A 26,762-nucleotide genomic window follows, 5' to 3' on the forward strand; every position below is an offset into this window, starting at 1 on the left:
ACCAAAGGGAACGTGACTAGGAAGGCAAAGCCTATGGTGTGGAATAAGAGTTTGCAAGTAACAAAGTTCAACTTTAGAGCCTCTTTTTTTTTTGCGGGGGGGCGGGGGGGGGTGGGCGGAGATCGTCCCTGAGCTAACATCTGTGCCAATCTTCCTCTATTTTTTGTATGTGGGACACCACCACAGCATGGTTTGAAGAGCAATGTGTAGGTCCGAGCCTGGGATCTGAACCCGCAAACCCCGGGCCGCCAAAGCTGAGCACACAAACTTAACCACTACGCCACCGGGCCAGACCCTGAAGCCTCTTTTTATCCATTCTTCTCAAGCATGGCAAAAAATATCCTCAAAGTATAACCAGTTTAAATGATAAAGTTTTTATCAGCAAGAAGCAAGCCAACAGAATTTAAAGATAAACACATAATCAATTATAATCTCTACAGAACAATAACTGACTAATGGTAGTAATCTTGTGCCAGACATGGCCAGTGTATGGGACCAGTGTGCTCCACTTCAGTTCCCTGTGGGCCTGCCTGAACTCTGGACCTTGGCAGAGAATTTCTTGAGCAGATCCAGAAATTCTCTTCTGTGATGGTTCGCTTTATGTGTCAACTTGACTAGTCCAGGGAGTGCCAAATATTTGGCCAAACATCATTTTGGGTGTTTCTGCAGGGGGGTTTTTGAATGAGAGTAACATCTAAGTCAGTAGAGTAAAGCAGATTGCCCTCTATAATGTGGGTGGGCCTTGTCTAATCAGTCAAAGGGACTGAATAGAAGAAAAAGACCGACCCTCCCCAGAGTAGGACAAAACTCTCCAGCAGACTGCCTTCAGACTAGAATTGCATCTTTGGTTCTCCTGGGTCTCAAGTCTGCCAGACCATACTGCAAGCTTAGACTTGTCAGCCTCTACAATCACGTGATCACGTGTAAATCTCTTTCTCTATATGTACACATCCTATTGGTTCTGTTTATCTGGAGAACCATGACTAATACATCATGCCATTCTTAAAGTCTCACCTGCAGCTGGTCACCTCCTAACATCAGGGATGGCCTCAGCCTCCTCAAGAGTAAAGACTTGGTGTCTCACCCAGGGTGGGTGGACCCATGGCAGCTGCAGTGTGCACATCCCCCTGACTGGACCCACAGCAGCTGCCTGGAGGGATGGGTAATGTAACTTAGAAGCAAGGCAGGGGGACAGGGGGGAGGGTGGGGTTGGACCAAGCGAGCAGGAGATGCGAAGCAATCATGAGATAAACCGCTTGTCCTTTCTTCTCCCACCTGCTCTGTAGCTTCCACAGACAGATCCGAGACTCAGCAGTCCCCTTCAGTCTCTTTGAAGATGCGCATCATGACCCGTGACCGAGCATCAAGACTTATTTTTTTGAGAAGCTACGGCCAACTCAATGAGGGGCCTTGGACATACTTTCTCGCCTTCCCCGTGCCATTCACTCGCTCTTGCCCTCACTCTTGCTTCTCTGGGAGGGCACCTCCTGATAAACTGGAGCATGGCAACTTCACCTTAGGCTCTGTTTTCTAAGAAACCCGGACTCACACTCTTGGGCTGCTTCTTCAATTCCTTTGCTTGACCAGGAACAAACTGAGCTCTTTTTGTCTGGGCAGCCCACGGATTGCACTAGGAGGAGACACCTGGTCCAAAGTGAACTGATACATACACTGGGCCTTGACCTGCGGTTTAGGAGCCCCTCCTGAACAGAGATGAGCTAAGCCAATATCTTCCCTCTCTTAGTTAGTTAAGATTTAACAAAGAGAGGTGTATTCAATGGCCAGTGGTTGTTGAGCAAAGAAATTATGGATGGACTGCCTTATTGACTGACTGCCTTACTGAGCCGTGTATAAAAGGTGAAGAGAGGATGTGAGTACGTGTGAGCATGTGAGAGACAGAGAGGGAGGCAGAGAGAGGTTTTTAGGCCCAATTTCAGTCGTTCATGAGGCTACAGTTTTTCTCCCTCCTAATTTCCTGTACCCTTTCAATGAATGTTCCTTTTCACCTGAGCTAGTTTCGGATCAATCTGAATTTAATTCCTTTACAAGTAACCTGTTTTCCTATCTGAATGGTTCTGTGACATTTTATTTATCTTTGTAATTCAAAACGTTTTCCAGGATATGTCTGTTTGCAAGTTTCTTTTCATTAAATTCACCAGAAATGTGGTGAGCTATCTTCAGTGCATCCTCAGATTTTTTTCCCCTCCAGGCCCAGAAATTTTATATTTACTTATAACCTTGATTGTTATTGATCTGATCAAATTGGTTATTGATCACATTGATCTGGTTGCTCCTTTGGGAACACGCAGCAATCTTGGGTGATCTGTCTGTGAACCACACCTATTGCTTACCCTCTGTCTCATTTTAATCTATCCTTTCCCCCTTCTCTTTTTTTTTTTTTTTTGGTGAGGAAGACCAGCCCTAAGCTAACATCCAATGCCAATCTTCCTCTTTTTGCTGAGGAAGGTTAGCCCTGGGCTAACGTCTGTGCCCATCTTCCTCGACTTTATATGGGATGCCATCACAGCATGGATCGACAAGCGGTGCGTCGGTGCACACCTGGAATCCGAGCCTGTGAACCCCAGGGCCGCTCAAGTGGAGTGCGCACACTTAACTGCTGTGCCACCGGGCTGGCCCCTAATTTTTTTTAATAGAAAGTAATCTAAAAGGCAATATGGAGAGAACATTTGCGGGATGTCCTGGAACCAGCTCAAGTCTTGGATATAGCCCTGCCAGAAAGCTGTGTTTGTGATTCTGATGTCTGAGTTTTCGGTCTGCTTGGAAAGGTTTCCAGTGCTTTGCTGGGTGACATGAGGAACCTTCCACAGAGCTTAAAGGTAATCCTCCCCTGGAAAGCTGCAGCACTTCCTGGTTTCTCCATCTACAAAGACCCTTGGTCAAAGGATACGCTTTCATGTATATAACTACACCACGCGGGGAAAGAAATTGAATTTTTACCTGCAAGTCAATACCATGGGTCACAGTCGAGATATGATCAGCAGCAGGATGGGACAGGCCAGGGAAATCCAGGACCAACAAGATGGACAGACTAGACATTGTGGGAGGAATGGGGAGAGGTGAGGTCAAGTTGGTATCAGGACAGGATGTAAGAAGACTTAAGTCCAGGTAGGGAAACAAAAGTCAAGATCCTAGAGATAAGAGAGCAACGGAGAAAGGCAGCACCAATGAGGAAGGACAGATAAGCAGATCAAAATCAAGCAGACAAGACAGTCTGAAGAGTCCAGGTAAAGTAAAAGGTAGAAGAGAAGAAGCAAGTTCAAGAAGGCAGAACATGCCATCGGAGCCTGGGGCGATAAGTCTCAGGGCCCATGGAGTGCAGGGTGAGGACTTCTGTATCCATACATCAGGTAGGTAATGGGGTCAGAATTCAGACCCAGAGACTTAAGGCCCAGGTCTGAAACTGAGTAACAAGGTGGGAGCCAAGCATAGGTGAGAGGTCTTACAGCAAGTCTCACCTTGATACTGGACATGCATCTTATACAGCAGGAACTACTCCTGCATTCTTTGATCAGAAAGTAGATGAGAGAGTTTCCAAGGGTAGGTGACAGGCCCATCAATTGCCCTGGAAAAGGTGGGGGTTGTGAATCACACTTTCCTTAATATAGATTAGCAACTGCTAGGTCAACAGAGGTAAAATCCAAAGGGTTCTCACAACCTGCTCTTAACTCAGTCATCAAACTCATCATTCTCTTCTTCCTCCCTTGGAATCTCAATCTCTGCGACAGGCACTAACATCTATCTAGCTGTACAAATCCAAAAAATTGGGTGGTTTTCTAGTCATTTTCATCTGCTATATCTAATTGGACTGCAAGTATTACCCTGATACCAAAATCAGACAAGGACATAGTACAAAATAAAAACTAACGACCAATGCCTCCTATGAATAAAGATGCAAAATGCTTCAATTAAGTTCTAGCAAACCAAATCCAGCAACATATAAAAACAGATTATATACCATAACCAAGTGGGATTTGTCTCTGGAATGCAAGGTTGGTTTAACATCTGAAAATCAATGCAATAGTCCATATCAATAGAATAAAAGACAAAAACACATAATCGTCTCTAGATGCAGGAAAAGCGTTTGAAAAAATCCAACTCCCCTTTGTGATAAAAACCCTCAACAAACTACGAATAGAGGGAATTTCTTTGACCCGATATAACGCATCTATGAAAAACCCACAGCCAACGTCGTACGTCATAGTTAACAGTGAAAGACTAAAACCTTTCCCCCTAAGATAACGAACAAGACAATACCACTTCTATTCAACATTATACTGGAGGTTCTAGCCAGCATTTAGATACGAAAAATAAATGAGGCATCTAGATTGGAAGGGAAGAAGTAAAACTATCTATTTGAAGATAACATGAGCTTACATATAGAAAATCCTAAGCAATCCATACACACAAAAAATACTAGAGCTAATAAATGAGTTCAGAATTTTTCAGGATACAAGATAAACATAACAAAAAAAACAAAAACCAAAAAAACCCCCACCACAATTGTATTTCTATACACAATCAGTAAACAATCTAAAAATGAAATTAAGAAAACAATTCAATTTATAACAGCATCAAAAAGAATTAAATACCTAGGAATAAATTTAACTAAAGAGGTGAAAGACACGTATACTGAAAACTATAAAACATTACTGAAAGAAAGTAAAGACCAAAACAAATGGAAAGACATCCCATATTCATGGATCAAAAGACTTAATATTGGTAAGCTGCAACACTCCCTGAATTGATCTTCAGATTTAATGCAAAGTCTATCAAAATTTCAGCTGACTTTTTACAGAAATTGATAGACTGATTCTAAAATTCATATGGAAACACAAGAGACCCAGAACTGCTAATACAATCTTGAAAATGAAGAACAAAGTTGGAGGACTAACACTTCCTGAATTAAAAATTTACAACCAAGCTACAGTACTCAAAACTGTGTGGTACTGGCGTAAGGACAGAAATATAGACCAATGGAATGGAGTTGAGAGTTCAGAAAAAGACCCTCCCATTTACAATCAATTGATCTTGAACAAGACTGCCAGGTCAATTCAAAGGGGGAAAGAAGACTATTTTCAGTAAATGGTGTTGGACAATTACATGTGAAGTTGGACCCCTATCTCCCATCATGTACAAAAATTAACTCAAAATAAACTAAATGCTTAAACATAATAGCCAAAACTATAAAACTCTTAGAAGAAAACAAGAGTCAATCTTTGCAACCTTGGATCAGGCAATGGTTTCTCAGATATGACACCAAAATCACAAACAACAAAAGAAGAAGAGATAAACTGGACTTCATCAAAATTGTGAAAATTTGTACTTCAAAAGACACCATCAGGGCCAGCCCCGTGGCTTAGCGGTTAAGTGCGCGGGCTCTGCTACTGGCGGCCTGGGTTCGGATCCTGGGTTAGCTCAGGGCTGGTCTTCCTCAGCAAAAAGAGGAGAATTGGTATGGATGTTAGCTCAGGGCTGATCTTCCTCACAAAAAATAAATAAATAAATAAATAAAAGACACCATCAAGGGAGCCAGCCTGGTGGCATAGTGGTTAAGTTCGTGTGTTCTGTTTTGGCTGCGTGGGGTTTGCTGGTTTAGATCCTGGCTGTGGACCTACTTACCACTCATCAAGCCATGCTGAGGCAGTGTCCCATATAGAAGAGCTACAACTCTACAACTATGATACACAACTATGTACTGGGGCTTTGGAGAGAAAAAAGAAAGAGAGGAAGATTGGCCACAGATGTTACCACAAGGCCCATCTTCCTCAAAAAAAACAAAAAAAGACATCATCAAGAAAGTGAAAAAACAACCCACACAATGGGAGAACATATTTGCAAATTGTTTATCTGATAAAGGACTTGTATATCGAATACATAAAGAACTCTTGCCACTCAATAATATAGTCACATAATCCAATTTAAAAACTGGGGAAAGGACTTTAATAGACATTTCTCAAAAGAAGATACACAAATGGCCAATAAACACTTGAAAAGATGCTCAACATCATTAACCATCAGGGAAATTCAAATCGAAACCACATGGCACACCACTTAACACCCTCTAGCATGGCGAAAATCAAAAAGTCAGATAATAACAAGTGCTGGTGAGGATAGGAGAAATCAGAATCCTCATTCACTGCTGGTGGGAATGTAAAATGGGGTAGCCACTTTGGAAAACAGTGCGGCAGTTCCTCAAACAGTTAAATATAGATTTACCATCTGACTCAGCAATTCTACTCCTAGGTATATACTCAAGAGAAGTGAAAATAATGTCCACATAAAAACCTGTACACAAATGTTCACTGCAGCATTATCTATAATAGCCAAAAAGTAGAAACAACCCAAATGTCCATCAACTGATGAATGGATAAACAAAATGTGGTGTATCCATACAACGGAATATTATTTGGCCATAAAAAGGAGTGAAATACTGGTACACACTACAACATGGATTAACTTTGAAAACACTGTATTAAGTTAAAGACACTAGTTACAGAGGACCACATGTTCTACGATATATATAAAATGTCCAAAATAGGAAAATCTATAGAGATAGAAAGTAGATTAGTGGTTGCCAGGGGTTAAAGGGTTGAGAGGAAATGGGGGTGACTGCTAAAGAGCACAGAGTTCCTTTTCGGGGTGACTGACAAAAATGTTCTAAAATTGTGGCGATGGCTGCACAACTCTGTGAATATACTAAAAACCATTGCATTGTTTACTTTAAATGGGTGAATTATATAATATGGGAATTATACCCCAATAAAGCTGTTATAAAAATATGCTTTTAGCTACGTTTATAATGGTTGTAAGAAGTGTTAGGTTTTAAACTACTGTCTGGTTTAACACACCAGGAGCATGTTATGCCAGGTCTCTTTTCAGTCTTTAGTTGGGGAGTGGGCCCCCTACCCAACTCAGCTGGACTCTAAGAGTGCGTTAAGAAGATGGAGGACCCAAGTTACAGATGGTCATGTGCGGTTACTTAAGTGTCCACATGTTACGTGGCACACAACTCATAGCAGTGACATCCTGGTTACGTTAAATGACACAAATTGCACGTGTGTTACTAACAAGCAGACGCCATAAAGCACCTGAAGTCAGAACAGAAACATGCTCTTCCAGATCCTAGCCAGCCCCACGGGGAAATTTCTACCTCATCTTGCCTTTGCACGCACCAGTCACAGATGAAGACTCACAGCCGTAGACACCCACACCCCGCTGCTCAGAGCGTTAACAGCTCTCGCGTGTCGAGTGCCTACCACACAGCGGGCACCGCCCCAACAGCTTGACCTTCACTTTTATTGACTCCTCAAGGCAACCCCATTTTACAGATGAGGCAACTGAGGCTTAGAGAAGAAAGTTTGAGTTTGAAGACCGTCTGTGTTTAGACTCTAGAGCACAGCACCCCACAGGACCCCACTCCCCCAGCCTGGCAGAGAGGCGGGATCACCTGTGCACTTCCCGTCACTGCCCCAGGTCCAGATCTGGGTTCACGGAGCTTCCCACCTGCCTGGCTGAAGAGGGAACGTGGCTAAATTCGTGGGGCCAACGATGAGAAGTTCGTTTGGTTAAACAACAATTGATGGAACCATGTGGAATCACAGATCTTTATATGGGTTCACCTCCCCTGGCATCGTTGTAGCCCCTTTACCCTCACTTTTTCTGCCCCGATTTCTTTCTACTCTCCCTCACGCATGGCTGAGCGACCAGTGCAGCCACTCAGGGGCCTGGGTTCCGAGAAGGTCAGGGTCAGATGCACACGGCCCACGCACCCGATCACAGTCAGGGTGTGGGGCCCTGGTTGCCCATGAGGGTCTGTACTCCTCCCAGAAGTACCCTCATACCCATGGGAGCACAACATTAAATAGCAAATAAAAAACCATGACAAAGCTCCACAAAAAATTAAAAATCAAATTCCCACGTGATATAGCAATTCCACTTCTGGTATTTATACAAAAAAATTGAAAGTAGGGTCTTGAAGAGATATTTGTGCAGCCATGTTCATAATAGCATTATTCACAACAGCCAAACGGTGGAAGCAGCTCAAGTACCCATTGATGGATGAATGAATAAATACGTGGTATCTACACGCATGGAATATCATTCAGCCTTAAAAAGGAAGGAAATCCTGGGGCCAGCCCCGGGGCGTAGTGGTTAAGTTTGGCATGCTCTGCTTTGGCAGCCTGGGTTCATGGGTTTGGATCCTGGACGCAAACCTACACCACTTGTCAGGCATGCTGTGGCGGCGACCCACATACGAAATAGAGGAAGACTGGCACGGATGTTAGCTCAGGGCGAATCTTCCTCAGCAAAAAAAAAAAAAAAAAAAAAAAAAAGGAAGGAAATCCTGACACATGCTACAATATGGATGAACCTTGAGGACATTATGCTAAATGAAATAAGCCAGTCACAAAAAGAAATACTGTATGATTCCATGTATACGAAGTACCAAGAGTAAGTAGTCAAATTCATAGAGACAGAAAGTAGAATGGTGGGTGCCGGGAGCTGAGGGGAGGTGGAAATGGGGGGTGGTTGTTTAATTGGGACAGAGCTTTAGTTTTTCAAGATGAAAAACAGCTCTGGAGATGGATGGTGTTGATGGTTGCACAACAATGTGAACGCACCTAATGCCACTGAACCGTACACTTAAAAACGGTTGAGATGGTAAGTTTTATGCTACGTATATTTCACAGCAATTAAAAATTTAAAAAACAAAACACTATAACAGGTTGAGAGAGCTGTCACGGAAGAAAGGAAAACGATTTCTTCCTGCTTTTTGAACAATGGGCCCTGCATTTTCATTTTGGGTAAGGTCCTGCAAATTGTGTAATAATTTGCCCTCATGTAACAAAAAGCCAGCATTTCCCTCATTGTCACTCATCTCTAAAGAGATGCTGGCCTTAGATCAGGGGCTGCATGCTCTGAAGTCATGCCTCTCTCTTCCCCTGACTTGGGAACGACGTGGTCTTAGGAAGCACATCCCCCTTCAGAAGAGACCGTGGAAATGCGGCTGGTGGTCCCCAAAGCTCTTCTTCTCTACTTTCCTTCTAGAAATATGGTTCTCATGCCGTGGGTGCATCTGCAGCACAGGAAGCTTGTGAAAAATGCTGATTTCTGGGCCAGACCTTGCGATCTGACTCAGTGTCTGAAGTGGAGACCAGGAACCTGTGTTCTCGATTGTGCCGGGGGTGATCTTCATGCTTAGTCCTCAAGTCAGGGTCCAAGAAGCACTGCTCCGGGGACTGGGAAGAAAGACAGGACCAACTCCCACTTCCTCCGCATCCTCCGAATGTCAAGGCACTCGTGCTGCCTTAAAAACATCATCCTTATGCATGCATTCATTTTCACAACCAGGATGCGGGCTCCCTCCGGAGGCCCAGGTAAAGCCCCGTCCTCTCCTCTCTCCATCTTCTCCCCGGCCCACCCCCACGGCGGTTTGTGAAGTGCACCTTGCACTGGCCACCTGAGTAGCAACTGGGGATGGTAACCCCGAAGTGATAAAAGATGGTCAAGGGTAAAAGCTCTAAGACGGGGCTGAGGGCACCGTGGCATACGTGCTGAAGAGAAGGCTCCAGGCCCACGGCAGTTCCTGAGCACCACGCTGGGCCAAGTGGCATTTTGGCCGCCAGTCCTGAGCAGACAGGCATGGTCTGACGCTAGGGAATGGCATGGCTTTGGGTAAGTCACTTCACTTCCATTTTTCTCCTGCATAAAATGTGGGTGGCTGAGGTCTCCCCCAGATCGAAGGCAAAGTTATGAAAGTCATCACATGTTTGTAACATTACGTTTGTAACCTGGCCTCACTGGCTTCTCCAATTGCTTCTCCCTTCCCTGTACCGAAAAACACCCAACTCAGGCCCTCGTTCTCTTGCCCGGCCCCCTGAGCAGGCCTGGGGGGGCTCCGATTCCCCCACCTGCAGGCAGGCAGGCATGAGGTAATGCAGCCCGTGAGCTGGGTGAAGGCCCCGCGCAGATGGTCTGGGGAGGGCCCCTGGCCCTCCGTTCTGGACAGAATTAAAACCTGACGACCTATCTGATGGAATTACACTGAAGAAAGGAAATTTGTCTTTTAAGAACAAGTGAGAGGCTGATGACTGAAGTCCCAAAGAATTCTGTGGTTGAGCCTTTTTTTTTGTTGTTTGTTTTCTGGCACAATCTGTCTCTGTTTCTGAGCCGAGCGCCGTGTTCCCCGTGACAAAGACCTCTTTCTTACGACAGTTTAATAGCTCCAATACGGGGGACAGCCCTGACTCTCCCATGGGCCAGCGTCTGAAGGCAGCCATGAATAAAGGAGAAAGCCACTGCTTTTCTCCAATTTGGTCCAAATTGAACTGAGAGAGACTTAAGGAAAAAAAAAAAAATCACAACCTCCTCCTGAAATAAAAAATAAAAGCCACCAAAGGGGTATGGAAAACAAAATGCATTGGGATAGAGAAGAATATGGATTAAAACAGCGATGCTCAGGGCTTAGTGTCCATTGTGGGAGGATGTGAAGAAAGCTAAGTGGGGGTTAGAGGGATGGAGAATATGTGGATGGAGAGCTGGGAGACCCTATGTATTAGCTCCTGTGGCCGCTGTAACAAAGTACTGCAAACTGGGTGGCTTAAGACAACCGAGACTTACTCTCACGGTTCTGGAGGCTACAAGTCCAAAATCAAGGTGTCGGCAGGTCCACGCTCCCTCCGAAGTCTCTAGGGAAGGATCCGTCCTTAGCTCTTCCAGCTTCTGGTGGCTGCTGGCAATCTTCAGCATTTCTTGGCTCATAGCTGCATCACTCCAATCTCTGCCTCAGTCTTCAGATGGCCATCTTCTCTCTGTATCTCTGTGTTGTCACACGGCATTGTCTGAATGTGTCTTTTCTCCTTGTCTCATAAGGACACCAGTCATATTGGATTTAGGGTCCGGCCTAATCTGGTATGACTTGATCTTAACTAATTACATCTGCCAAGACTCTACTGCCAAACAAGGTCACATTCACAGGTCTCAGGGGTTAGGACTTCAACATACCTTTCTAGGGGACACAATTCTACTATAATACCATCGTCTGAAAACCTGGGGCTCCCAAGCAGCCAACCACCTCCTCTTGTCCTGGAACCGACAGGACAGGTAACTCTTGCTCGGGAGCTCTGTCCTCCAGATGACCCAGCCCATCTGTCCAACCACTTTCCGGAGGTGAGGTAGGGAAGTGGGTCATGACGTAATGGCCACCAGACCATCTCAGCACTGTCTCTTTAGAGCTTTCTCTTCTCTCCCCTTCCTTCCCTCAGCATGCTGCTGATGGAGGCACCCGGGAAGGGACACAGGTCTTACTGCAGCCACAAATGTCTGGAGTGATGCCTAACACAGTCTCTACCATGAATACCTGCTTCCAGTGAGACCAGCTGGAAAGTCTGTCCATCACTGGGGAGTTTTTATATATGCTTCTATTTCCCAACATGCCGAATGAGACATGATGTTAAAGACGCATCTGACAATGGAGTCAGAACTCCTATAGCCAGGCAAAAGCGTTCACCATCGGAGACGAGACGCCGTTTACAACTCAGCTGACCCCTTTTTCCACACCACTTTAGGGGACAGTTTTCAAGCCTTTATAGTCAGAGCAGGTGCATGACCTGGGAGGCAGGAGAGTGCAATGGTTAAAGACACAGGCTCCAGAGCCAGGCTGCCTGGGTTCACATCCGCCTCCGCCCCCGCCGTGCTGTGTGCCTCTGGGCACGTTCTGCATCTGCAAAATGGGGATGGTCATTTCTCCCTCACAGGGGCTTTAAGAATTAGCTAATACATATGAGTCAATGAGCACAGGATCTGCACATGGAAAGCGCTCCGTACATGTTAGCTTTCATGAATGTTCCATGATTGCTAGAGGCAGCAGTGGGGTGAGAACGCCAGGCAGAGTGGTTCATTCACGGGCTTCCGCATCAGACGGACCTTGGTTAAACCCTGAACCTGCCACTTGCCATGAGCATGACCTCAGAGGACGTTCCCAGGCTCTATATCCTCATCTCCATACTGGGACGGCAGTGAGGACTAAGCGATGCATGTAAACAGCCCATAATGACAGCTGTCTCTACTAGTGGCACACGGGCAAAGAACTGATGTGTCCAAGCTGCCTTTCTCAGCTTGCCAAGCAAAACCCTGTGAAATAAGACCAGCCAAGCCGCACCTGGAGCCCCCTTAGTGGTTTGCTCTGGAAAACACAGCTGCTTTCTGCCTCGTGTTGCCTGTAACAAACTGTGCAGGAGGAGGACAGGGCAGTGATGGGCCCCTCCAGTGTAACCACACAAGTTACGCTCTCCGGACAAGGAGGGAGGCTCCGTGCTGCCCTCCTGTGTCTGCGGGGCAGCAGCTTCTCCCTCATCAGCAGCACAAGGGGCCATTTATGCTGCCGCCCCCTCCTCCTCCACCACTGCCCCCAGCCACCCCCACCCAAGTCCCTGGCGACAGGGTTGGACATCTTGGCACGGGGGACAGATCTCTACACAACGTGTACTCTGTTTAGCCTGAAGCAGGCTTGGGGGGAGGCACGGACCCCGCAAGGCTCTTTGAGAACAGCAGTGTGGTTTCTTTGTGGCTTTCCCAGGCGCTAGAGATGACACATACTTTTCTCTCCTCCATTCCCATCGCTGCCCTGTTCATCCTCCTGCACAGCTTGTTACAAGCAACTTGAGGCCTGAAAATGAGTCCAGGGAACTAGGCGGGCAAGAGGGAAGCAGCTTGTGCTGTCTGGAGGGGGCTGCCCGTCATAAAATCATCTATAAGATTCCAGGCAGGCCGTCTACCTCCCTGGTGCAGAGCAGACCACGCACAGCTTGGTCCTGGGTCCCGTGCAGAGAACAGAAGAGACGGCCCAGGCTCTGTTCTGGGCGAGGGTGCAAGACGGAGAAACCCGTACACCGCACAATACAGGCTGAGGACGTTTACCGACAACCCCGTAGCAAGGGCCAGAGAGTGTGAGGGCTCCGTGCTGAGATGTGACAGCAAAGTCAGCCCGGGAAGGCCAAAGGGAAATTGAGGTAAGGAGCTAAGGTGCAGTGTTAGGCATGAAGCCCAAGACACAGAAGAGCAGAAGCAACGTGAGGTCCGGCCATGCACACCTGAGACCCTCATACTCCTGGACTCGGGCCTCTGGCCTGTGTGTGGGTTCCATGAAGACTGTGGAAACCACTCTGTACCAATCTTCCTTCAGGGTGGGCAGGGGCGGGAAGCTCATGTCCTGGAAACCAGGCTGGGATGGGAATGGGCTGAGCAACTACAGTGTCTAAACTGGGCAGGTCCTGGTAAAGGGCCTCCCTGTGTTCCTCTGAATATGAGTAACTGTGGGTAGGGGGCGCCCTATCCCCCTCCTCATGGTGAGGATCTGTTTTCTTCCTGGCCTCAGAAGCAGATGGACAAGTGTCTGGAGTTGCCTGGGTGGCTGTTCCTTGCCTTCTCTCAGATCACAACCAAAACCCCATGTTGGGCAAACAAACATTTCATTTGTTTACACCCCGTAATGAAGACGTGCATTAAAAAATTAATCTTATTTCCTGATATTATCCTGGCCTAGAGCCCCCATTTCTACACAGTAGCAGAAAAAAATTAGTCAATTAAAAGAAATTTAGTCTCTACCAGTATCAGGTTCTTTTCCAAGCTAAGTCACTCTCTTTTTGGATAATACTAGGAATTCAAGAATCAAGGTCCCTCGTAAGGCTGTGACTTCCCTCTCTCAAGGAGACCCCCATGCCCCCTCCTCCCCCTCTCCTAGATGGCTTCGGTGTTCAGAGAAAGGGGATAGATATGGAAAATATTTAAAAGTATATCACGCCTACTTAGAGAAACTGGATTCTCAACATAGGTTAAAGCACAGTAGCAGAATAAGCTGGAGAGTCAAGATCGGTCTTGTTGTGTTGTCCAGGGGGGTAAAGCTGACTAGTTTGTATTAAGAACATAATCACATATCAAGCATTATTGAACAAGGTTTTCATGAGTTTGAATGGAGAGAGAGAGAGAGGAAAGTGAGTTCCTGTCTGGAAAGCAGAAAGGACTTAGTTTTATCCTGACTTGATGAACAATTTTTGGTGATAAATACACTTTCCAAGAGAGACACCTCATAAAAGAATTGACTGGTAGTGAGAGTCTGTGATAGCAGTTTTATTTCAAAGCCTTTACTTTGCAAAATATAACAGGTGGCACCTCTACATCAGTCTTCACATGTGTGGGGGACATTTTCATTGTCCCACAAAGCCCAATAGTCTTAGAACCACAGATGCAATCCCCCTCTCTCATGGGACTCACGTGGATAGTGAGAGTGAAGGACACGGTCAGATTGCCAGGTGCTGGTGAGCCAGTGTCCCACCTGCTTGACGGAGAGGTGTCACTGGGAGGACAGTGCCGAAATGAGTGCATTTCTTCATAATCCTCCCGGGCCATTTCTCTGTCCGTGTAGCACTGTGTGTGTGTCGGGGCTGTGAATGGCAGCATCGCTGTCAGGAGGTTTCTATTAGAAAATTTCTCCATCCTTCAAAGGAGGACCATCTTTCAGAGTGAGACATGGCCCCTCTCTAGTACCAGCAGGAAGGGACGAATGATGGTAAGTGGCCTTCTGAATGGGGTCACCCCGACACACCCGATGGTCACCTCAGACATTGATTATCTGCACTGGTAGAGGAAGCAGAAGTATAAAGAGCCCCAACTTCCAGAACACCCACAATCAATCAGATTTTTCTTTTTGTCGTTTTGGGGGTGACACGTTTACTTTTCTAATGGCTTTTTGTTAAAATAATGTTACTGATCACAGCGGTCCTGGGGAGTGTAGAAAGAGGGCCTCAGAGTCTGCCAGGTACACGGGTGAAGCCAGACCAAGATTCAACAGCTTGTCAGGGACAATCTCAGGGAGCAGGTAAATGATAAATAAATAGACTTTCATTCACCCATCTGTCCATCTGTCCATCCATCCAATGTGGGGATTTATGAGCACCAGGCTCCACGAGGGGCATATTTCACAGGTAAATGGCTATTAAGTTCCAGATTCTCTTCCTCATCACTGGAGAGTTACCAGGTTTCCAGGTAACGATGACATACTATTTGTCTGCACAGACCTGGGGATGTGGTGGGCAGAGTCTCTAAGAGGAAGCCGTTGTCCCCCGAGAGCATTACTCAGTCAAAGAAAATCACTGAGGACACTAACACAGGCACTGGAGACGTCTTACTGGCAAAACACTGCAATTTTTTTTTCCTGAATCATGCTGCTCTTGCTGGAGCATGAAAAGCATCATCATAAACACCCACAGGGAGGGAGAAGGGGCCAGGAAAGAGAGGGGCAGGGGGAGGGAGGAACTGCCAGGCTGTGGACAAGGACATTCGTTTCTCCCCGTTTGCTTCCCAGCCCCCAAACTTCTTGCCCCTTTTATTCAAGCTTCCTACAGCAATGCACCAAACAGACTGTTTCCCAAAAGCTTCGCCGTGTTCCAAAGACTTAAAAAAGTCATTATAAAGATAAATGTGTCACCCTGAAACGGATAAAGAAAAGTCGAATTGACTTTTGGGGTGTTCTGAAGTTAGGGCTCTTCACGCCTCCATCGTCCTCTACAGACAATCAAAGGTGTGGAGCACCTCCTGCTCTCTCGTGGTCCACGCACATTTTTTCTTCCTGTCTGTGTAGGGTCACATAAAAGCTATATTGCTATTCTCTGGCCCGGGAAAATAGGACAACGATGGAAACTTGTAAGTGCTTGGAGACGTGAAATATCAGGGTCAAAATAGCCAGATTATAAAAATGCTACTATGTCAAAAATTGCGCGGAGCTTTTTATAAACTTGTATATATACGTACATGGTCCCCAACTTTTGCAGGTATGACTGCTGTACAAGCCACACTAATTCAGACAGCAACACCTCTCAGTGGCCTTCTGAGGTCTACTTCTTCCTTTCTTGTACATCACCTAGCAAGCTATGATGTCAAACCACCGCACGGTGGCACTGTCTGCCAGCTGCTGCCTGCCTGCGAAATTCCACCATCTCTTAATAATTCAAGGTAAGGCTATCAGTGTGTGGGAAGATTGGGAAGAAAAATTTAAGAGAAAGAGCTGCCAATAGATTACTCTAGAATTCCAGACAAGGTAATTTGATGGGTTCAAAAAAAGGGCTTTTTTGCATTCAATAAAATTGAGAGCAGTCTGCTACTGAAAATAAAGAACAACACAGGAATTTACTTCCAATTCTGCTGAAGTCATTGAAGGGCGGGGGGGGGGGGGCGGCGGGGGGAGCGTGTGTTGTTCTGCTGGGGAAGAGGTGGGAGTGAAGGAGTCAAGGTGTGAAAGAATTTCCTCTCCCAGGCACTTTTCTGTCAAGACCACTCTCCAGGGAGACCAGGCTGGGCTCTGGCTTCCCCCAGGATTGGGAAATGGTCAGACCCAATTCAGTGGGCAGGGAAGAGGTCAGGATGGGCAGCCTTGGGGAAGGGAGATCCTCAGAACTCTCCAGAAGTCTGAGAACTTGGTCCCTCCTCAGGGAGGTCTAGGGGCATCATAAGAGCAGTCTGTGATGTGGAGACGGCCATGGCAGCTTGCTCCCTGAAAGATGCTTGAGTGAACAACAATGGAAAGGTTTATATTCTAGTTCTCTGAGACCCCTCCCCACCACGACAGTGAAGTCTCCTCTTCAGCTTCTCTACATTTAACTTGCAAACCTGGCTTCAAGAATATACTGGAACAAAGTTGGGGGACTACTTGGACTGATAGAGGCACATACATAATAGGTCCTACACATAGAGACATACTCATCAGCTGGTTAACATTGACTAGTGACCAGAAAGATGTGTCTATTGCTGCTTTTGTTTCTAAACAAATGGCTGCTTAGTTGACTAATGACTGCTATCTTACACGACTGTTAATATGTCAACATACATATTGGGTTTTAAGCCAGGCAAAAGGATATATCTGACTTAAGTTTTCCTCTGATCTGGGAGGGAAACATATACCTTAAAATTTATTGTGATGCCCATGTGTAACTTCATGAGCTACATTAGGCCCAAATGCAGGCTCACCAGCCCGGCACCCTTCACTAAGTGTCTGGGTGTTGGTCAGCACTAGCTGGTCAGGGCACCTGGCAGGAAACACATCCAGGCGTACCCTGGAGACGTGCTTTGTGGATCATCCACGGCACACCATGAAGTCTGCAGCCAGCCTCCTCTCGACACACAGCCTGCTCCAGGATGCCTGTTGCACCTGTCGGTCAGGTGTGTTCATGGACAAACGCTTCCCAACGTGTGCTCAGTCAAAGCTTAAAACAGGAAGTGATATGTGAAGAAAACTTTTTAAGCATAAATAAACCTTGCTCTCCCTAATGGTTTGAATGATGCCCGCCACTGAATTAAGTGAGAGCTGAGGGCATGCTTCCTCTCCGGAGAATAAGTTCTGTGAAGGTAATGACACTTTAGAAAGGAAAACCATTTAAGCAGCAAACTCCCTAAGGACTTGTGGTCTGAAGAATTTCTTTGCGGTGAAATCAAAAGAAATTGCTATGGGACCAGATCAGAAAGAAGAAAGCTGCGTTTCCCTTGAACTACAGGCTGCCCTTTGCTGGCTGAGACTCTTTATCATTCAGGGGGCGTTGAATTCTGAACGGAAACCCCGGCACAAGCTACCTGGTGAGGAAGAAAGGTGGATGTGATGGAAGTGGGCAACGGGGAGGGTGTCATAAAGGTGGTGAAGTAACAGCATCTGAGCACTAGATGGCAGCAGCCATACACGAATTATACGCTGTGAGCCGCCTGTCGACCTTCCTGGTCAGAGAAAGTCAAGTGGGAAATGAAGACAGTGCCTCCCTGGAGTATTAACTTCTTACCTTTCTCTTCTCTCGGGGGTGGCTGTGATGCCATAGGTGTCACAGAGAGAAGAGAACCTCCTGCTTCCAGATGCATCATCAACAGGGCACAAGAAAGAGGTCGTAAGAAAGAAAGTTGGCGTCAGTGCGTTTGATGATGAATCTGGACTGAAACTATGGACGGTGTCCACTAAATTTGGGGTCTACACACTTTTTCTGTAAAGAGCCAGAGAGTGAATATTTTCAGCCTTAAGAATTCTGTGGCAGTTATGAAACTCAACGCTGGCAGCACATAGGAGCTACAGACAGTATGTAAACACACGAGTGTGGCTGTGTTCTAATAAAACTTCATTTACAGAAACAGGTTGGACCAGGTTTGGCCCATGGGCCGTAGTTTGCTGACCCCCACACTAAATGAACAGGAAACTACCTGGCTCAGCTAGCTTGGTGCACATGGCATGCGCAAGGCAACTCTTCTTCTCCCAAATCCATGCAAACCCATCCTTTCTCCCCTCTTAGCCCCTTCCACAGTACCACATGACTACATACGTCTCGTCGTCTGAACTTGACCTCTCCCTTCCACACAACAACAAAACCAGCTGACGAAAGCTGTCTGTTTGTTCTGCATTTACAACCTCTTCCTCCATCAGACCCCCTTCATTCCCACCATCATCACAGCATCCCTTATCTTCTCTGTAGCTGCTAAAACACATAGCTGTGGTTGGACAACACATATCTGTTCAATTGCTCAATTCTTCACACTGGCCCATCTACCTTCTCCCCCCACATTATTCCACTGGAGCCAGGTTAACATTTAAATCACCTCTTGGGCTTCGTCATTTCCCTGCGGCAGAACCCACCATAGTTGCCAACCTCTTGCTGAATAATGCACTTCTTCTCCAGCCATCAGTCTTATCTTCCATAACGCAGCATGTGAACTCATCTCAGTGACATCATCTATCCACCGACCTGAAAACACCTTGGGACCCCTGCTCACAGCATTAGCCATCACTATCATCTCCCCTATCCAAGCTGCCCGACCCCCACTCCTGGTGAAATACCACCCATTCTATGAAGCACCCCCGAGATGAGGGAAGAGCTTGCCCCTCCATCTACTGGTTTCTCAGATAATTTGGTTTGCATCCCTCCCTCGGAGCTTATGCTCTGCTAATCTTACGGCGCCCATGGGTTTAACTGCCCACTAACAGATTATTTTGGCTATCTTTTTTTTTTTTTTTGTGAGGGAGATCAGCACTGAGCTAACATACATGCCAATCCTCCTCTTTTTGCTGAGGACGACTGGCCCTGGGCTAGCATCCATGCCCATCTTCCTCTACCTTATATGGGACGCTGCCACAGCATGGCTTGACAAGCAGTGTGTCGGTGTGCGCCTGGGATCCGAACCCGCAAAGCCCGGGCCGCCAAAGCGGAGTGTACGCACTTAACTGCTTGCGCCACCGGGCCAGCCCTTAGCTATCTTTTTTGTTATTGATTTTCAATTATATCACACTGAGGTCAGAGAATGTGGTCTGAAAGGCTTTGATTTTGGGGTATTCGGACTATCTCTATGGCACAGCACTCTAATCAATTTTGGGAAACATGCACACATACGCTTGAAAAGAATATTAAGTTTTCTAATTGCTGGGTTGGGGTTCTATATATATCCATTACGTACATTTTGTTAACTTTTTATCAGTGTCAGAAGGGAAATCATGTTCCTCCCCCACGACTGCAGTTGTGTGTGGTTTTCCTTGCGCTTCTGACAATTTTTCTCAACCAGTTTGAGGCTTACGTTGCTAGGTGCATACAAATGCAAGATCGTTATACCAACCTATGGTTTCTCTTTTCATTAAGTATTGACCTTTATTCTTTATGTGGCTTTCGGCCCGAAAGTCTGTTTTGTCTGATACTAAAATTGTAAGACCAGCTTTCTTTGCATCAGCATTCACCTTGTATCTTTTTTTCATTCCTGTATTTTCAACCTGTCCATGTCATGTTTTAGGTGTGCCACTTGTTAATCACACAGAACTGGAATTTTAAAAAGCAAAACCTCTCTCTTAAAAGACATGTTTAATTATCTGATGACTTGGTTCTTGCACCCCTCCACCCAGCATTAACCTGTCTCTTTTTTTCCTCTCTACCTCTCCACCACCCTCTCCTCCCTATCCTCCCATGAAACCCCAGTCTGTAGTGTGAGCTAAGAGCAGAAGAGCTAACAAGCCTTGCCTGGGGGCTGTTCTGCACTGTACCACTCAAAGTAAGACCACAGGCATTTGGAAAGGAAGACCCCAAACCACAAACCATACATGGATTTCTAAGTGGGGAAAACGGGCTGAAGGGTAGGGTCTGCTGGAGGGAGAGCTCCCCCTGTCTGGGGCCTGCAGTGCAGGGGGCCCCCAGGATCCTCTGGACACAGTGATGGCGGCAGAGCCCCAACAGCTCTGCCCCAAGAGCTGTGACAGGGGTTGGATGAAGTGTGGGGGCATGAAAACCCCCCAGGGAAGCTTGTTTAGCAGAGGCTTTGTGAGACTGAAAATACTGTGGCCTGCTGCCCCAGCCCAAGCCCAGCTCGAGGGTCCTGTTGAGGGTTTATGTAACTCAGAGACAATCTGTCTGGTCCAGGGTAGGGAGGTGCCAGGTTGGAAAAGATTTTGCTCTACTTTCTTCAGAAGTGTTTCTAAAGATTAGCAGAAAGTGCTGGTGCAGAACAGAGGCACGTTGGAGTTGACATCTTGATGTCACGGGAGATGTGGCCCCACACGATAGAAAGCCTGGCCTGTGAGCGCAGTGCCTGGGGCAGCGCTGTCATAGGCTGGGCACAGACCTTCTGCAGTGTGTGCGGTTCCCTGTGCTGTGGGGGGACCTGGCCTCTGAATGCTCACGGGGTCAGCCCCTCTGGACTCCCCAGCCCCCTGGATACTGCCTGACTCTGAAGTTCCTCGCGGCTGAAACAAAGCCAAGATCAAAATGGCTATGCCAAGTGACGAAGAGCCAAACTCCCCCGCCCAGCCCAGTGCTAGAAGAACAGCCCGCAAGGCATTATGGATCATAATTAGCCCTTGATTTTGGTGACATTTCTTACATTCTGAAGTCCCCTCCCATCTACTGTCTCATTTGATTTTCACAATAGGAATCATGTTAACGAATGACTGGAGATAGGGCGAGGAAGTGACTTGGGAGTCTCACAGGTGGGAATAAGAAGTTGAGAACAGGGAAAATTTCGACCTAGAACATGCCAGCTTACAGACATGTTCGGGGCTTCATAGAGCGGACATGTCCCTTAACAGATAGCATTAGAATTTGGTGACTGGCAGTGACTATGCTTAACACGCAGGGGCCCCATGCCAGCTGGGGGAATAGATGGAAGGAGGTGATGGGCCCCAAAGAGGCAAGTTCAGTAACCAGGGAAGGGTGGAAAAGGGGCTATGAGAGAAATTAGTTCCTGACAACCAGGGTCAACAGACACAGGGGTGACCCTTATAAAGAGGTGATGCCATTGTCTTAGGGCATAAAAATTATATTTTGAGATTGCACCAGTCAGAAGGCAGTGGAATGAGCTAGACGCAGGGGTCAGAAACTAGTGGCCCCTGGGCCATGTCTTTGACCTGAATTATGCTTTTAAAATAATTATGGATTCAAGTATCTATAGACAGTGTATGTGCTATCTGTCTGAGGTTCACCTCTGTCCTCACCATTCCCACTGCCTCCACTCATTTTTGTTACTCTTTAGTCCCCTGAAGGCATCTGGGTTTGCTGCCCTTGGATGGAAAGCTCCACCCTGCTCTCCTTCAGCCTGGAGGTTGTAGTATTTGTGGTTTTGTGGGCACGAGTGGACCATGTGGAGCCTAAGGGATAAGCCCCCTTTGTGATCCCAAGGCTGTAACCTTATTCAGGCCCTATTTGATCCAAGGGATGCAGAAGATAGGAAGCTTTTACAAGGCCTGGTGATTGTCTATCAAAGATGAGGGAAAACAAGGAGTCAAAGATGACAGTGAGTTTGGCTTGGTCAACTGGGTGCTGGGTGGTGATGGGGAACACCAGAGGAGTGGCAGGTTCTGCATGATAGTGGATGGAGACAATAAGCTCAACTCTGGAAATGCTGAGCAGGAGGATCCTGTGAAACATCTAAGTGGAGATGTCTGGAAGATAGTGGGGCCCAGAGGAATAAGTTTGGGAGAAAAATCTAGGCGGAAGATCCACTTGGGCATCACCAGCAGATAGATGGAAAATAAAGTCCTGGGAATGGAGAGGGTTCCTCAAGGAGAGTGCATTAAGTGAGAAGAAAGGGTGCCCTAGAGACAGATCCTTGGGCAACATCACATTTCAGAAAGGGCCATAGGACGAGAAGCCCAAAGAAGAACCTGCAAAGGAGCAGTCACAAAGAGGGAGAAACCAATAGAGGCCAGTGTCAAGGAAGAGCAAGGGAGGGCTTCAGAAAGGAGGGAGCAGTTGAGAGCATCAATTGCTGCCTTTGCTACATGTTTTTGTCTTTAGTCTTTATATAGTTAAAGAGTTTGGAGAACAGCATGCGATTATATCCATGTTGTGTTTTCAAAGTGGTTACCCATTGGATAGTCCACTTGAAACACTTGGTGTAAACCTGCTTCTTTGATGGAGTACCTCAGGTAGGTACTCCATCACCTGACCTCCTCCCCACATCCACCAGTCTCAGCTCTGAGGGGGTGGGGGTGCTCATCCAGGTAACAAGCATTTCCAGAGAACCACTGGGTGCAGTGCCATGTTCTAGGGCACCAGGTGCTGGCTTACCTGGCACTCTCAAAGGTGGCAGATGCCGTCTTTTCTACAGCCCCAAATCCAACTCCAACAGCAAGACCCTCTGAAACAGACATAAGAAAGCATGAGGGGTTAGGAATCACTTTCCAATAAGGTTCATCGCCATCACTGTGTCAGGTAAGATTGCGTTAGGCTGCCAGTAACAGAAAATCCACATAACAGGAGCTTCAGCCAGGGATCAGCAGACGATGGCCTGGCCAAATCCAGCCCACTGCCTATATATAAACAGGGCCCGCAAGCTAAGAACGAGTTTTACATTTTTAAATAGTTTAAAAAAATCAAAGAAAGAATATTTGAATTGAGACACATGAAAATTATATCATTTTAGTGTCCATAAATAAAGTTTTATTGGCACACAGCCCTGCTCATTTGTTGATGAATTATCTACGGCTGGTTTTGCGCTATGTCAGCAGACATGAGTAATTGTGACAGAGACTGTATGGTTCGAAAATCTAAAATATTTACTATCTGGCCTTTATAGAAAGAGTTTGATGACCCTTGACCTTAACACATAGGGTTTTATTAGCTCATGCAACAAGAAGTCCAAAATCAATATGGTGGCCCAATGATGTCACTGCTGATGTTGACACAAATAATCCATAATCAACCTATAAATCAAAATTGGGGTGAGTTTATTACGAGCCAGATCAGAGGACTAGCCTGGGGCCTTCCTTTCCCCAGGAAGGAAGGGCACCAAAGAAGTACGGTGTATCAAGTGGTTATATACCGTCTTGGAATAAAGAGCATACATCACATATGACAGGAATGTCCCATTTACAATAGTCATGAGATTGCTTTGCTGGCACAGCAGATGGGTGAACACAGAGGGTCGGTGGTCACAAGGTGAGTGGTCACAAGGTGAGCACAGCACGTCAGTAATTAATCCTTAGTTTAGGGAGAGATGCTTATACTTAAGGAAATGCTAGTATGGGGGAAGTTACAGCCCTATCTTGAAGGGCATCATTCTTGTCTTTGGGACATAGTAAGTATTTAAAGCAGATGTATATTGCATGCTCAACAGGCCACGTTAGACCCTTTTGGAAAAACAAAGTCAGGCCGAATTAGTTTTAAACCAAATGACTTCCTCGTATCCTCCAATATATCCTACTGCTTTTCATTTATATACCGACATTTGACAAGCCATCCTCAAATGGTAGAGACTGTTCCAGTCTACTCTGAGATGGTGTGGCTATAGCCTAGCTTGAAGCTTGGGGACAGACAAGATGATTCTCCAAGTCCTTTCCAGTGTGACTCGTGAGCTTGCCAAGTTCACCAACACCCTGACTATGATCAAATGTGGAAGGACAATGCTGGTCTACAAGTATCTGATGGAACTGCCCCAGTGGCCTGGGACGAATAGGGTAGAAGCATAACGTTGAGACACTTTCTGACACCCATGGGGGAGTTCAACCTCAATCCAAATAGGAAACAGAATTACCAATACTGGTCAGAAATAAGACCAAGGGCTTTTGGGGCCAGGAGGAACTTTTGTTATGAAGAGGGAAGGGGGCAAAATCTGCTGAGTAAGAAAGAAGGGTTTGTCTTTCAGGATGTACTGTCTCTCTGAACCGCCCCTTTTTGTTTTTGTGCCCTGTTTAGTTGGAGTGAGCCAAGGACACTGGGATTGTAATAATAACTCTGGGAGGAACCCAGGGACAAGAGGGCTGCTTAGGCTTGTCCCGTGTTAAGGGGAATGAGCTCACCCGTGATCTAGTCCAGTTCACCAAGAGACCACAATGGGGTTTGGAGCCCAAAGACCCTCTAAGGCATAAAGCGTTCCTTTCTGCCTCACTTTACCCTCTGTGCTTCAATCTCCTATGGGGACCTTATGGGGTGGCTGTGGCCACCAGAGGCTGCTGGCTGAGAATTTGGGATTCTGAAGCCCCACCAAATATCTTCCCATATTTCTCATAATGGCCAACCATGGGATACAGAATCCTAGGACTTTAGAGGTGGAGGAAACCCCAGAGATCACCTGGCATGACCCTTGGGCCACTGCCAGACTCAGAAGCCAGGAGTTTGGGAGTCTTTCCAAAACCAGACAGCAGCATTGAGGCTCCTGGGCCCAGCCTCCCAGCATACATGACACACCCCATAGTGGGCTGCAGAAAAGCCCCCAAAGCACTCCTAAGAGCTCTCAGGCTGAAGTGGCCTGCCAAGTCAACACTGTTGGAGCAACCAGACTTTGCAAAACCAAGGTTTTAAAATTTTATTTATTTTTATTTATTTTTAAGGCTCTTGAAGTCAATTCTTAATAAAGGCTGAGTCTTCATTCATCAAGACTTTCCTCTAAGATGACTCTAGGTTCCAAATTAAGCCTTGTATTCAAGATCTTCGTCTCTCTGGTCTTTCTCTTGAGAAATGGGAAGGTGGAGGCCCTTTTTACGCTGGGCGCTGGGCCCGAAGCCGTATATATGAACTACAAGTGGGAATCCTCCCCTCCACTCTATGGCTCGGAGAGGAAAGCTGATGAGGAGCTGGTCTGAGAGCCCAGGTGGACTCTGATTCTGAGGTCCAGGCTCTTGGTTCTCCATGGCTGCTTGTTCTTTTCCTTCTCTTCCAGAAATTTCCTCCATGGTGGATACTACAGAAGCCACAACTCCAGGGAGGGGTTGGGATACAGGTTCAATATTTTCAGGTTTGCCTGACGCATCTGACAAGCTTCCAAAAGGGGTGGCGAGAAGGAGTGTTCTAGGTGGGGTGCTCGACACTGGTGGGAGCTGAACTTCAGGATGGGCTGCAGTGGATATGTCTGAGGGATTCAGGCATCCTTTCCATCAGGGAGGAGGCAGCTTCTTTTCGTGCAGCCCCTGAATTTCAGGAGCTGCCCATGCCCATGAGAATAGGAAGTTGGAGGACATCTGAGATGCCTCCATCTGGCCAGTCCAGTGTTTACATACCTGCTGCTCTCAACTGTTTTGTTTGGTGCCAACAGGGCCGAGACCACAACCACTCCCATGGGTAACTGTGGGTCTTGAGGGCAGAGATCTTCAAGACACCCCTGGCCCACTGGGGATACGTGTTAAAAGCCAGGGAGGGACCAAGGGGTGTTTCCTGACACCAGAGGGGCAAACCCTTCCCCTTTGAAAAAATTTGCTTTTCTAAACCATAAACAACAGCTGGTCAGCTCTTTTGTTAAAGATTTTACTCTAATTAGTCATTTTAATATAAACGATACTGCCGCCCAGAGCAATAGGACCTAGAAAAATTAACAAACTAACTCTTTCTAGTCATTTAGCATGCAGCCCCGGCACCCTCACTTACATAATTGCTCCCAGCAGCTCTGGGGGTGGGCAAGGGGGGTACCCAGTTAACACAGGAGAGAAAGGGCCTGTCCCAAGCGACTCAGTGCCCACGGGCAGAACTAGGCTTTGACCCTCAGTCCTCTACACAGCCCCTCCCCACCCCCCAACCTCAGTTTGCTGACCTGGGCTTGTGGCTTTCTCCCAGGTGTGGGCAGTGAGAGCCGGCATCTCAACCTCTGTATCCCGAAGAGCTCCACAAAGGGAATATATTTTCTCTCCACCACCCTGTACCTTGGTCATGCCAACAGCAGGGGGAACATTCTGGGATGGTTCCTTCCTCCCTGCTCTCCTATGACCCTGGGGGAGGGAACCACAACCCCCTGCCCCACGCTGCCCTGCCCTTTCTCCACGATTTAGAAAGGGAAGAGGAAGCAGAGGTAATGGGGGAAGAGAATGCAATTGTTAGCGTGTCTGAGGGTGGGATAACACCTGAGAGCTAAACTAACAAGAAACCAAGACAAATTACACACACGGAAAGAACATAAGAGAATTAAGGCAGACACTGAAGATCAACAGATGGTAGAAAGACCCTGCTGAGTGGAAAAGGAGCAGAGGAAAAACGCCACTGGAGCACACAACCCCAGGTGTTCCACGCAAAGTGCAAATTAGGAAGGCAATTAAGACAAGAATCCAAAGTACCTGAATATTATGAGTAAGCCATTGTCTCTTTCACAGCTACTGCCATTCACTCAGGAGCAAAGAGAAGGAAAACAAACCACTAAACCTGGCGCTGTGAGTCCCCGGATGCAGGAGGAGAGGGGTCTTGAAGACAAACTTGAGAATATGCTCTCAAGCTGAGTCAGCCCTCGCCAGTCTTCTCCTGGGGTTGGAAGGTGGGTGTGTC

At 46.8% G+C, this 26,762-nt stretch overlaps 1 protein-coding gene across 6 annotated transcripts in view; it reads right to left on the minus strand.

Annotated features, from left to right (window-relative positions):
* The window catches only part of SLC39A11 (solute carrier family 39 member 11), a 369,359-nt gene that overhangs the window by 42,635 nt on the left and 299,962 nt on the right, over nucleotides 1–26,762 (minus strand). For all 6 annotated transcript variants that reach the window (XM_087441496.1, XM_087441498.1, XM_087441495.1 and 3 more), the window contains one exon: nucleotides 22,587–22,656. In XM_087441496.1, the coding sequence (XP_087297622.1) occupies nucleotides 22,587–22,656 (70 nt within the window). The remainder of the gene's footprint in view (nucleotides 1–22,586; nucleotides 22,657–26,762) is intronic.

This window comes from Ceratotherium simum, chromosome 16 (assembly GCF_057802395.1).
Source record: "Ceratotherium simum simum isolate JZ-2026a chromosome 16, ASM5780239v1, whole genome shotgun sequence".
NCBI classification, from domain to species: domain Eukaryota; kingdom Metazoa; phylum Chordata; class Mammalia; order Perissodactyla; family Rhinocerotidae; genus Ceratotherium; species Ceratotherium simum.